Source organism: Melozone crissalis, unplaced genomic scaffold, assembly GCF_028551555.1.
Source record: "Melozone crissalis strain CALT ecotype California unplaced genomic scaffold, PUWL_Pcris_2 ptg000032l_1, whole genome shotgun sequence".
In the NCBI taxonomy this organism is placed as follows: Eukaryota; Metazoa; Chordata; class Aves; order Passeriformes; family Passerellidae; genus Melozone; species Melozone crissalis.
Window position 1 is genome coordinate 3,716,902 of NW_026535810.1, and position 13,210 is coordinate 3,730,111.

The following is a 13,210-nucleotide window of genomic DNA, read 5'->3' on the forward strand; positions in this document are numbered from 1 at the left end:
CTGGGATGGGATAGAATAAAATAGAAGAGAAATAGAGAAGAGTAAAATTAAAATGGAATGGAATGGAATGGAATAGAATAGAATAGAATAGAATAGAATAGAATAGCTTCCAGGGTGGAAAAAGCAATACAAGAGGACTGTAATTAGGCATTATTGCCTGAGGCATCTGCAGAAGCAAGAGAGCTGATGGACAAGGAAGATCCAATAAATCACCTATTTCATGAAAACCACCAAGTTCAGGATCCTTTAGGTCACATTGGTAGGGATGAGGAATTCTGATGGAGCTGGATATTTATATGATGCAATACTCTTGGATTCTGAAACTTCGACAAAGGTGGTTGGTCCTTCCAGAACTACTTTGGTGCCTCACACAATGCCAGGTGAGTTTGGAATTCCTCAGTAGATCCCACCTCCAAGGACTAGGATGGGACCTTGCTCCTTTTTTCTTACAACCCATCCTGAAAAACCTCCCTTGTTTTGCCAGCAGTGAGGATGAAAGGAAATCTAGAAAATGTTATGTCTCTCTGGGGGAAGAGTGAAAGGACTGGGTTGTCAGAACAGGGACAGCTGGGGATAAGCTGACCTCCAGCCTCCCCCTTGCAGCTGCACTTCCTGCCCTGCTGGGACAACCCTCCAATAAATAAAAGGCTGCCATGGAAAAGAAGGGAATGAACTGCTCTGTGTCTGCCTGGAGAGGATGAGGAATCACAGAGTGAGAGCTTTAATCAGGCTTTGGGGACTGGCTGGGTGTAAACACAGCCCTGGGCCAGGCTAGAGCTGCTGTGCTGGGGTTCTGTCAGCGGCAGTTTTAGGAGGGAAGAGCACAAATTAAACAAAAATCCATCATGAGGGGTTTGGGCTGTACTCACCCTGGATCATGGAGAGCAGCAATTGCTCCAGGCACCCCTCCAGCTCTGCTTGCTCTGCCTCTCTGCTGCTGTTCCCAACAGCCTCGTGGCTCCAGGCAGGTGAAAACTGCACTCAGCCTGGAACAGGATCCTGCTCTCTGAGGGTGGATGTTTGGAGAAGGGATTTGGTAACATCCTGTGCCTTTCCAGCTGCCTGGATGCAGGAGCAGCACTGCTGGAGAAGGGGTTTGCTCCCATCCCTGTGACTTTGCCTGGATGCAGGAGCAGCACTGAGAAAGGATTTGCTCCCATCCCTGTGAATTTCCAGCTGCCTGCATGCAGGAGCAGCTCTGTGGGCTGCCCCAGGCCCACAGCAGGTGGAGGAGGATGAGGAACCACAGGAAGGATGAAGAACCATGCTGCGGACAGAGAGGAGGGACCATGGAGCTGGGTGGGTGTTGTAAAAGATTTTCACACTATACAAACTTCTTTTTTGTTTCTTTAAGGAGTTTTAATGGATGTTATGCACTGAGGTAACAATTTCTCAGCACTGTGCTGTGAAACCAGAGTACATGAGCCTGAGATTTCAGTGCTCAGCCTGGGCTTCACCCCTTGTCACAGAATCCCAGAATGGTTTGGGTTGGAAGGGACCTGAAAGATGATCCAATGCAGGGACACCTTCCACTATCCCAGGCTGCTCCAAACCCCATCCAGCCTGGCCTTGGACACTGCCAGGGATCCAGGGGCAGCCCCAGCTGCTCTGGGTACCCTGTGCCAGGGTCTGCCCACCCTCCCAGGGAGGAATTTATCCCAATATCCCACCTGGCAGTGGGAAGCCCTAGTCCTGTTCCTCCAGCCATTGTCCAAAGCCCCTCTCCAGTTTTCTTGGAGCCCCCTTAGGCACTGGAAGGAGTTTTTAAGGTCTCTCTGGAGCCCTTTTCTCCTGAGCAGCCTGGTTTGTGCTGGTTTGTGCTGGCCATGGCTCTGTGCCACATCTCCATGAGAGCAGGGATGGGTTTTTATCCAGGAAGCTGCAGAATCAGCTGCAGCCAGACCTGGTGAACATCTCAAGATGTTTCCCTTCTGTTCAACTGTGTCTGGTGGTTTTGGCTGGATTCCCAGCCCTCTTCAGCCTGGTGAATCACAGACCTGGATGTAAATAGAAGTGGCTCATAGTGAAGCTTTGCCATGGGGCAATTCCTTCCCGGAGAGGAAATGGAGCTGTTGGAGGCTGCTGAGGGACAGGGCAGCCCCACAGCCCCTGAGGCTCCTCCACCCTGCTCTCCCAGGAGCACAAACATCCTCCACAGCATTCTCAGGAACAGCTTTGGCAAAGATTTCCCCTTATGAGAAGGGGACTCTGCTTCATCTGGGTTTTTTCTGCTGGCTGGCTCTGCACTCACTGACCTTAAGGGGATGTTAATGTTTTCCCATTATAAATGCTCATGTATTTGTGCAACAGTCAGTTGGGAAGTCTCGTTTTGGTCTTTATAAAACTTCCTGGAAAACTCCATAAAAGAAAACACCACATCCACTTTAATTACAAAAGTGAATATTTCGTTTGTTTACAGTTTGACATCCTCCTCCTTGGCTCGAGACCATAACAGCAATGTGTGTGTCTGTGTTGGGCTGGAAATTTTGATGTGCTGTCTAATTTTCTTTATTACTTCCCTTTTTGATAAAATGGAGAAGAGGAAAGGGCACAGTTACCCCCTCACAAACGGTTTCTGCCATTTACCAGCAGGGGAATTGGGGAAAGGAGGAAGAGGCCCTGCCTCATGAAATAGAAAAAACACCAGAGGAAGCTGAGTAAGAAGAAATGAAGAATGAATAGAAATTACCAAAAGCAAAATTCACTGTCACACACATCTTTTATGAAAAATCCTTTCCTTGGGATTGTTCCTCCTGAGAGGCCTCAGGAACAAAATGTAAACATTGATTATCTGCTGCTGTGGAATGCAACAGGGGCATCTGTGATTGGTCTCATGTGGTTGTTTCTAATTAATGGCCAATCACAGTCAGCTGGCTTGGATACAGAGCCCAAGCCACAAACCTTTGTTATCATTCTTTCTTTTTCTATTCTTAGCTAGCCTTCTGATGAAATCCTTTCTTCTATTCTTTTAGTATAGTTTTAGTATACTATATATCATAAAATAATAAATCAAGCCTTCTGAAACATGGAGTCAGATCCTCATCTCATCCCTCATCCTCAGACCCCCGTGAACACGGTCACACCCTTTGCTGTCCCCAGTGGCCTTTTGGCCATGCCATGGCTCTGTGCCCACACCTGGGGCTGGCACTTGGCCCACACACAACCTCCCACACTGACCTGCTCTGAGTTCCAGCCCCAACCTGCTCCCTGTTTTTTGGGATCAGCTAAAACTCAGTCCAGAACCTACCAGCAAATCCTCTGAGGATTTGTTCACCTGCTTGGTGTTCTGGACCTTCTCCAGAGCCCATTTTCAGTTCATCACTGGCAGCACCCCAGAGAAATCCCTCTTCTCATCCCTCCTCACCCTTGGGACAAGAAGCAGCAGCTTTTACTTTTACTGGCCTTTTCCTCCATTTTGTACACTCTTTGTTTTCCAAAAGCTTTTAGGATTGTGTACTACAAAGCCTCCAGCCAGAGCTGCACATCCCACAGCTGTGTCCTGCAGAGGAAGGCTTGGTTTGGGTTCAGAGCTGAGTTTTGGAAAGGCCAACACCATCCTGAGCACAGGCAACATGAATGGCACAAATCCACCCCTGAGGACAGCAAGCTGTGAGTGCCCTGCTCCTCCTCCAGGGCTCCCAAAGGACAGAAATCTTTGTTGGTTGATTCTGGATCCACAGACTGATAAAAGCACCACATTTGTATTTAACCCTTCCACTTCCTCAGCCTGTCTGGGCTTCTACCTTCAACTACCAACAGAGCTAAAAAAGATAATAGAAGAAATGAACAACAACAGCAACAAAAAATTAATTCTGAAAAGCCCTTTCAGGTCCTGCTTGTGGGTTCATCCTCACTGCCTTTTGGGGTGATAGATGAAAGCAGTTTTTTGAAGGGTATCCACAATGTATGTGCAGCCTCAACAGGCCCTTCCCCTGTGAGAATAAATCATCACTTTCAGATTTTAACCCAGGATTTGCATCCAGGTGTTTCCCATAGGTTGGAGGAGAAAGCTGAAATAGTGAACAGAAAGGGCAAGTGCTAAAGGAACAATAAATACAGATTTTTGTGGGGGTCTGGCACGGGGACCCTGCCTGTCCCTGGGTGTGCCAGGGGTGCCCCCTCATAAGGAACTTGTGCTCCACCAACCTTGTGGCAGCAGATTTCCCTCTTCCCCCAAATGGGACACTAAAAAATCTTTTGAGAGGTCACTTGATTAATCTCATGCTTCAGATCCCCATTTAGCAACATTTAGATTGCAAAACCCCTCTGAGATCATCCAACCCTCCTCCATGGCACTGCCAAGGCCACCACTGACCAATGTCCCCAAGTGCCACATCCAGAGGGGTTTTAAATCCTCCCAGGGATGGGGACTGCCCTGGGAACAGGATGTGTCTTACACAGGAGCTCTCAATCCCAAAATCAGTAGCACTATCAGGACAAAATAGAGGGGAGAGGCAGGGGAAGGAAAGACAAGATAAACAGGAAAAAAAGACCAAATAAAGATACTGAAGAATAGATTCCAGAGAGATGAGGGTACACTGAATACCCCTGTGAACACCAACACAGAGGAGCTTAAGCTCAGTCCCTGTTCTGGCAGCCCTGACTCTTTAGGTTGATTAGGATTGGCTCAAATCTATGGATTTGGGGCCAAGTCCTACAGGAAAGTCCAAGCCTTTGTAGAAATAAGAGCTGTGGCTGAACCTGAGGACACACCCAGGCTCCTGCCAAGGCTGTTTGTACCTCCAGCATTCCTGGCTGGAAGGGGAGGGTTCCACACCCTCTGGTAAATCTGGGTGGGAGCTTCATCATCTCGTTGGTGTTTTCTCTTGTGCTACAGCAAGAAGAAACCAAGAAGAGCATTCATTCCATGCTTCTTGGCCCTACAGACAGCCTGGAGATGTTGCCCTCTTCCTTCTGTCTTTATCTCTGTATTTGGAGCCCCAGCTGCTGCTGCTGGGCTGGTGACATGTGGAGCTGCTCTGGTGTCTGTCTGGCTTCTCAACCCATGCAGTAATTGTGTGTGGGATCACTGCCTGGAGGGGAAACTGAGCCTGGAACCACCAGCAGCTCCCAGGGGAAGCAGCTGGAGCAGAGGAGATGCTGGGAGAGAGCACCAGGGGAGGTTCCTGCCCAGGACAGCAGATTTGGGGTTATCAATGGACCTTTTCCTACCCAAAAACTTGTAGCTCAACTGGGCTACAAGAGAGGCAAAATATTGGCTGGCACAGGCTGCCCAGAGCAGCTGGGGCTGCCCCTGGATCCCTGGAAGTGTCAAAGGCCAGGTTGGACAGGGCTTGGGGATGGTGGAAGGTGTGCCTGCCATGGCAGGAGTGGGACTAGGTGGGCTTTAAAGGCCCTTCCACCCCAAATCCTGCTGGGGTTCTGTGGTGTCTCAGGTGCATCTGTTTGTTCTTTACCTCACCTTCTGACAAGTGGAGTCAGACCCTCATCTCTTCCCTCATGCTCTGACCCCTGTGAACACAGTCACAGCTCATTCGGTGCCAGGTGCTGGCACAGCATCACCAGGAATGCTGCTGCCTCCAAGGCTGGCATTCCCCCAGGGCTTGGAATAACATCCCCCTTTCCTCCTTCTGCTTTTCCTGGGCAAATAGGGTGCAAAGATGCTCCCAGCTGCCCAACAGCCCCCCTAGAGCAGAGACAAGAGGCTGTGAATATTTGTGCCCACCCTGTCCTGCAGCCCTTCCTGGGGCACACAGGTACCCAGCCCAGGGAGGAGACTCCATTAAACAATGCCAAAAACCACTTTATTTACCAAAAACACATTAAAATACTACAAAGACTGTCCCATCCAGCCTCAGCACATGGCTCAGGATCCCGGGGGAGGTTTGTAGAGCTCACGCAGCAGCACCAGCTTGGTGGCCAGCAGCACCTCACGGTGGCCAAGGTGGCTCCTCCTGCCATAACGGGACAGCCTGGAGGCCTCCAGGGCCACCTCCAGCAGCTGGGGACTGCCCAGCCAGGCCAGCAGCGAGGCCACCAGGCAGGAATGCCCCGTGGAACACGTCTGTGGGGAGAGAGAGCAACCAACAGCATCAGCACAGCCCCAGCCTGGGGTCATGGAATCATTCAGGTGGGAAAAACACGAAGATCCAATCCAAATATTCACCCAGCAATACCAAGGGCATCACCAACCCACCTCATCCACACTTTTAAACCCCTCCAGGGATGGTGGTGCCATAAAATCAAATCCAAACATTCCCCAGCACTAGGGATGGTGATACCACCCAGCCTAGGGCACAGGGATGAGCAGGTGGAACTTGGGGAGCAGGAGCAGCACCCCAGCCCAGTGGGAAAAACCCTTAAAGATCAAATCCAAACACTCCCCCAGCATTAGGGATAGTGACACCATAAATATCAAACCCAAACATTCCCCCAGCACTACCACCATTAACCTGCCTCATCCACACATCTTTTAACCCCTCCAGGGATGGTGACACCATAAAGATCAAATCCAAATGTTCCCCCAGCACTAGGGATAGTGACACCACCCCTGAGCCCTGCTTAGCCACTACCCAGCTTGGGACAGGGATGAGCAGGTGGAACTCAGGGATCAGGAGCTGCAGCCCAAGCCCAGAGGGGACTGACCTGGTTCAGGAGCCTGCAGATATGAGTTGAATAAGCCACTTTCTTCTTCTGCCGGTGGCGGCGGAGGCAGCGCAGGCTCTGCCAGGCACATCCCTCTGCTGCCCGCGGGGGCTCAGGAGCCAAAGGGCCGTGCAGGGCAGCGGGTGCTGGCTCCATCCCTCACTTCTGGGGTCACACACAGCTCCCGTGGCTGCAAAACCTCTGCAGAGAGAGCCAGGCAGGGGCTGAACACACTGCTGCCCTCACCCTGTGCTTGCCAGGGCAATAATCAGCATCAGGCAAATGAGGCGCTTATAATAACACCAAAGCCATTCAGCACAAAGCCAGAACCCATCCCCTCTGCAAAGCTAAACACACCAGAAAAGCAAAGCACAAATAAAGCATTTTAGGAGATTTTTCCTTCCCAGCTCACCTCTGAGAGCTCCTCCAGCCTCGTCCTCCCCTAGGAGCAGAGAGGGAGCTGGGATGTGCTGCCTTTAACCAGGGGGGAATCATTGCCTGCACCTGGGAGGGGAGATGGAGGCAGGGATGGCCTCACACCTGCACCCTGTTTCCTACACTCAAACCAGCCATTCTTGCCCAAATTTCTGTTAGGTGAGGCTGTGTTTGCTCCCAGTTCCTCCCCTCTCCAGCCCCATTGCCTTAATTAGTATCATTAATGTAATTAGCCCTCAGTGCTGGATCTGGGGGGACTTTTTTTGTGTGCTTTATTCTGCATTAATTTGAGGGGTTTCCAGGGTTTCACCAAGCACCAGAGTGAGCAGGGTCTGTGGGGATGCTGGGGCAGGACCTGACCCTGCAGGGTGGGGTTACCTGGGTGCAGGATCTGCCTTGTCCCCCCTGTCCTGGCAGAGGTCTCAGTGCAGAACCCAGTTCTGTGCTGTTTGTGGCACTGGGGTACAGCAAAAGGGGGTCAGTGAGTTCTGGATGTGGCCCCATCCTCAGGGGGATGAGTTTTTAAGGGTGTTTGTGGAGGGTCCCTGGGTGCAGCATCTTTCCCTGCAGGATATGGGGTGGGGCTGGGGGGTCCTGGGGTGCAGGATCTGTCCTGGAGGGAGGGAGGGGAAGGAAAAGCTGTCCCCTGAGTGCAGGATCCAGCCCTGCTGTGGGATGGAGATCCCACAGGGTGCAGGGCCTGCCCCTGAGGTGGGGATGGGGAGTCTCTCCAGATGAACAATGTGACCCCTTAGCAGCCCGTGTGGAGGGTGTGGGGGGCTCCTCTGTGTGCAGGATGCACCCAGGAACGATGATTCCTCTGGAGGGGACAGCACCCTGCAGCCCCTCATCCTGGGGGTCTCCATGTGTGGAGCAATGGAAGCAGCCCAAGGCTGGCTCTGGTTCTGGGGTGCCCGGGTGTTGTAGAGGGATTTAGTGTGTGCTTTATTCTGCATTAATTTGGGAGGGTTTGAGGTTTCAGTAAACGCTGGGGTGAGCAGGGTCTGGGGGTGCAGCCAGGGGGGTGGGAGCAGGACTGACCCTGCCCAGTGGGGTGATGGGGGGGAGTTTCCCTTGGGTGCAGGATCTGCGTTTGGGGTGTGAGGGGGCTCCTCTGGGTGCAGGACACCCCGGGCAGTGCAGCCCCTGCTCCAGGGCACACATCGCCCATCCTGGAGCTCCCGGTGCCCAATCCCTGTGATCCCGGGGGTCTCGGTGCCCGTTCCCGGGGGTCCCTGCTCCAGGGCACACATGGCCCATCCCGGGGCTCCCGGTGCCCGTTCCCGGTGATCCCGGTGCCCATTCCCAGGGGTCCCGGTCCCCGTTCCCGGGGATCCCTGCTCCAGGGCATACATGGCCCTTCCTGGGGCTCCCGGTGCCCGTCCACGGTGATCCTGGTGCCCATTCCCAGTGATCCCGGTGCCTGTTCCCGGGGATCCCTGTGTTCCCGGTGTTTCCCATGCCCGATCCCGGTGTTCCCGTTCCCGGGGATCCCAGTGCCTATTCTCGGTGATCCCGGTGATCCCAGTGATCCCGGTGCCCGTTCCCGGGGGTCCCGGTGCCAGTCCCCGGTGATCCTGGTGCCCGTTCCCGATGATCCCGGTGATCCCGGGGATACCGGTCCCGCTGTCCCGGTAATCCCGGTGCCCGTTCCCGGTGTTCCCGGTTCCTCTGTCCCAGTGATCCCGGTGCCCGTTCCCGGTGATCCTGGTGGTTCCAGTGCCCATTCCCTGTGATCCCGGTGCCCGTTGCCGGTGATCCCTGGGGTCCCGGTTTCACCGTCCCGGTGATAGCGGCGCCCATCCCCGGGGATCCCAGTGCCCGGTGTTCCCGGTGTCCGATCCCGGTTTCGCTGTCCCGGTGTTCCCGGTGATGCCAGTGCCCATTCCCGGTGATCCCAGTGATCCCGGTGCCCGTTCCCGCTGATGCCGGTGTTCCCGGTGTTCCCGGTCCAAGCCGTGCCCCGTTCCCGCCTGCAGCGCTCCGCTCCCGCCGCCAGGGGCCGCTCCCTCCCCGCCCCGCCCCGGCAGCGCCGATCGCGCTGTGGCCGCCAGGGGGCGCCGGGCGGAGCCGCCTCACGAAGCCGCCTCACGGCCCCGGCCCCGCCCCGCCGCAGGTGACACCCCCACACCCCGGCCGGGCAGCGGCGGGAGCGATCCCAGCCCGGTCCCGGCCCCGTCCCGCTCCCAGCTCGGCCCACGTCCCGCTCCCGGCCGTCCCAGTGGCCGCCATGGCAGAGCAGGAGAGTTTGGAGTTCGGCAAAGCCGACTTCGTGCTGATGGACGCCGTCACCATGCCCGAGTTCATGGCGAACCTCCGGCTGCGGTGAGTGAGGGGCGGGCGGCGCGGCCCCTCCGCCCCGGGGCTCGGCGGGGCTCCCCTCACACACGGCCCGCTTGGGATGGAGTGTGAGGGGGGGAAAAAGGAACTGAAACCCTCCCTGAGCCTCCTCCGCCTGATGCCCTCCCTGACTGAGCAAAAGTGTGGATTTTTTTATGGAATTAAAGAGCCGGGTAAAGGTGAGGGTGCTCAGGGTGCTCCAAGCCCTGGGGGCTGCCGGGGCTCTCAGTCCCCTCTCTGGAAATTCTCCCTCGGAGTCACCTGCCTCAGTGCCCACCTCCCTCATGGGACCACGGAATGGTTTAGGAGCCAAGGGACCTTAAGGACTTTACTTTTAAACAGTTTGTTGTTATCTTCTCCTATATCACAGAAACACAGGGTGGGTTGGGAAGGGACCTTAAAGCCCATCCAGTGCCACCCCTGCCATGGCAGGGACACCTTCCACTGTCCCAGGTGGCTCCAAGCCCTGTCCAGCCTGGCCTTGGGCACTGCCAGGGATCCAGGGGCAGCCACAGCTCCTCTGGCACGCTGTCCCACTTCCCTCTGCTGAGTTTCTCACCTATGCTCCAAAGTTGCTTAGGAGAGAAAGAAAAAGAGCAATAAAAGTCACCAAGTCCAAGGTTGCTCCATCATCCCCATGGGGGCATTGCAGCCGCTCGCTGGTGCAGATTCGCTGTGCTGACACTTTGTGATCTTTATGGTTTTATTTCCCTTGTAAAAGGCAAAGATCCGCATTTCCCTGCCTGTTCCCTCTCAAGCACAACTCAATCCTGGGCAGCACTGATAGAGGACAGCCAGGGGACCATAAGTCTGCTTTTCACTTTCCGTTATAAAACATTCATGGGAGCTCCTCCTGATAAACCCTTACGCCCCTGCTTGTGCAAGGATTTGATAATTGCCAAAGAGAAGCCTTTGGGATAAAGATGTGACTTTGCTGGCTTGTATCCCTGCCTTGTTCTGCTCAGGTTTTCCTGGTGGGTATTGGAGTCAGTCACTTGTTGGTGCTGTTGGATGCACCTGAGAGTGGCTCTGGCAATAGATGGGAGGTGGGCTAAGCTCCCTCAGCAGGCTCCAAACTATTGTGGAAGGAGAATATTAAACTTTTTCACACAATTGTTTTGCCTCTTCTGGGTGAAATGTGGAGATTTTGAGATCTGGCTGCTTCAGGCACTGAGTGTTTGGGAATTTCTGTGCTTTGAGATGCTGCAGGGTGAGGGCTCACATCCTGTGGGGTGTAATAACAACCTTGTGCTTTTTTCCTTTTATATTTTGGATTTCTGTTTGGGCAGAGAAGGGTGTTTGTGTTTCAAAATCATAATGAGCATGGTTGAGCTTTGAACGTGATTTCAGATTTAAATTAATTTTGCAGTGTGTCTAAAAGTTTCAATTTGTTTCTCATTTGTACACTCCATGACATTGTAATGGCGTTAGAAATGGGTTTGCACGCAATACCTCTGTAATTAGCAGGAAACTTGTGTGTCATGGTTTGTTCTTGGGGTTTTACTCTTTGGTTAATGTGTACTAGAAACCTAAATGAAGTATTGGAAATGGATTTATTCTTAGGTTTTTGTTCTTAGGGTTTTACTCTAAGGGTTTTACTCTTTGGTTAATGTGTACTAGAAACCTAAATGAAGTATTGGAAATGGATTTATAACTTAGAAACCAACGTGGCATGCTGGTTGCCTTTAGGAATCCATTGAGAGGTGCCTTGCAGGGACAGACTTTGCTAATTTTGTGTGAAGGGATGAGAGGAACAAGCCAGCAGTCCTGGATCCTTACAATAAATGTGCAACTTTGTTTATTTTTTATTCTGTGCTGTTGCTGATGGTGCCTGAGGGTGTTTCCAGGACATCCCTCTGTGTGTGATACACCCTGGAGGCCTCGTTTAACTGCAGTGCTTGGTCAAACCTGCCCAAACCCAGGTTTATCCTCTGACACAGTTTAACCTTGAGATTTTCTCACCTGGCTGTGAGCTCTGCCTGAGCTTCAATGTCATCTGCTGTCTGTGCTGTGGGCAGAACAAGCTTTTGTCAGAAGCTGATTGATTCTGTTAAGTTTTCTAGTTTTGGTGCTGTCATCCCCGGCCTCCAGGGCTGTCTGCAGGGGGACATTTGGGGAAGCTGATGTGGATTTCCCAGCAGTGTGGCCTTGCAGGGGGGCCTTGAGCTCTGTGGGGCTTTGGGCGCTGTTTGGTGACCCTGGGCTGCCACCCCAGCCCTACTGCTGGCTCAGACAAAATTAAACAAAATTTCAGCACTCAGACAGCACTGCTGCTGACATTTTCCTGCTCTGGAGAGGGGGTAGGAGGGTCAGGATGGATGGAGATGAGAGATCTCTGCAGCCAGGTTTGGAATTTGGGGTTTATTGCAAAGGGCCTGGGTGCAGGGCCCTGCTGGGAGCTGCCAAACACAGCTCAGAGCAGGCTGAGAGAAGAGAGGGGGAGAGAGGATGAGAGGGTGAGAGAGTAAAAGGGTAAGAGAGCGAGGTTCCCATTCCAATACAATAAATCTTCTTCTGTGTTGAATATTCTGATTCTCACTAACCAATCCAGTACAAGATACAAATCCTATAGCATTCCCATACAGCCTATAAGAATCATTACATTACCATACTGTGCTACATTTTAAACCCTAAAAACTCCTCTTTGGGCCCCTTCTGCCAAGCTGTAGGGTCTGCTCTGACCCTTGGGCCTGTCTGCAGGCAGAGGGTGTTGTTCCATCAAAAGGGGATCACCTTCAGCTGGCCACGCCATTGTTTTCCAGTTGTTCAGTAACTGAGGGATCTCAGAGCTTGCTTTCATTTCAGTCTCACTTATAGTTTCCATATTCTCAAAATCTTTTGCCAGACAATCATATTGATAAGGCTTTCCTGGTTCATCTTCCCCAACAAGAGGGTGGTTGATTCTTGCTGCTGACACGTAGGAACCTGTGTGAGACCCAGCTCAGGACCTGCTCAAGGCTTGGTTGTGTCACTGTGGGGATGGCAGAGTCCCCTTTGTGCTGAGCACAGGGAAGGAGCTGCTGCTCCTCTGTCACTGCAGTTTCCACCCTATTCCATAAATCCAGCTTTCCTTGTGCCAGAGCTATTTCTGTTCAGGGTCACTGGCTGACCCCAGACGGGCTGTGCTGGATTTAGTTCCCAAGTGAGCCCAGATGTGGGTGGAATTGAAATCATCCCAGCTTCAGTGCATGCAAGGATATCTCCCCAAGGATGTCTCTAGTGGGAAAAAGAGGAATGGTGAAGCTGCACTTTTCATTTGTGTGATATTTGAATTCAGTGGTGCTGACATGGGCTGGATCAGTGTGTCTGGGTAGGTGGGTGTGTGGATGCAATGTGAATTTACCACCTCATTTCCCAGCCCCAGTGCTCATGCCCAGTTATTTGTAGGTTTGAGTGGTGATTCAGCAGGGATATCCCTGTGTCAGTACCTCTTTGTGGCTGTGTCTTACAGCCTCTTAATGAATGTTTCTTGGGACACCCAGCAGTCACAGTGTGTTATGCTTTATTGTAAATAAAAGTCATCCTGTCCTTGAATTCCTTAGTCCTGACTGTGCTGCATCCCAGTGTCTGGTTGTGATTCTTAGTCATCAGAATAATTTTTAAAAAAGAAAAGCAGGACTATGGGAATGGTTTGTGTGAACTCAGTAGCTTTGTTTCTTTATAATGACGTCCAAAATTATAATAGAAAATTGTTTTTGGAATGCTCATAAATCAGAATTATTAAAACAGTATTTGAGTGGTTGGTGTGTCAGCAATTGCCCATCATCCCTTCAGTGAGTGCCTGCTCATCTCTGCACTGCTGCAGGATCCCAGGACATCAGATTAATTA

At 52.3% G+C, this 13,210-nt stretch overlaps 1 protein-coding gene across 1 annotated transcript in view; it reads left to right on the forward strand.

Moving 5' to 3' along the window:
• Positions 1-9,271: 9,271 nt before the first annotated feature.
• Positions 9,272-13,210, forward strand: part of MYO1D (myosin ID) — a 176,712-nt gene continuing 172,773 nt past the window's right edge. Inside the window, exon 1 of the mRNA XM_054281490.1 lies at positions 9,272-9,366. Within this exon, the coding sequence (XP_054137465.1) occupies positions 9,272-9,366 (95 nt within the window). The remainder of the gene's footprint in view (positions 9,367-13,210) is intronic.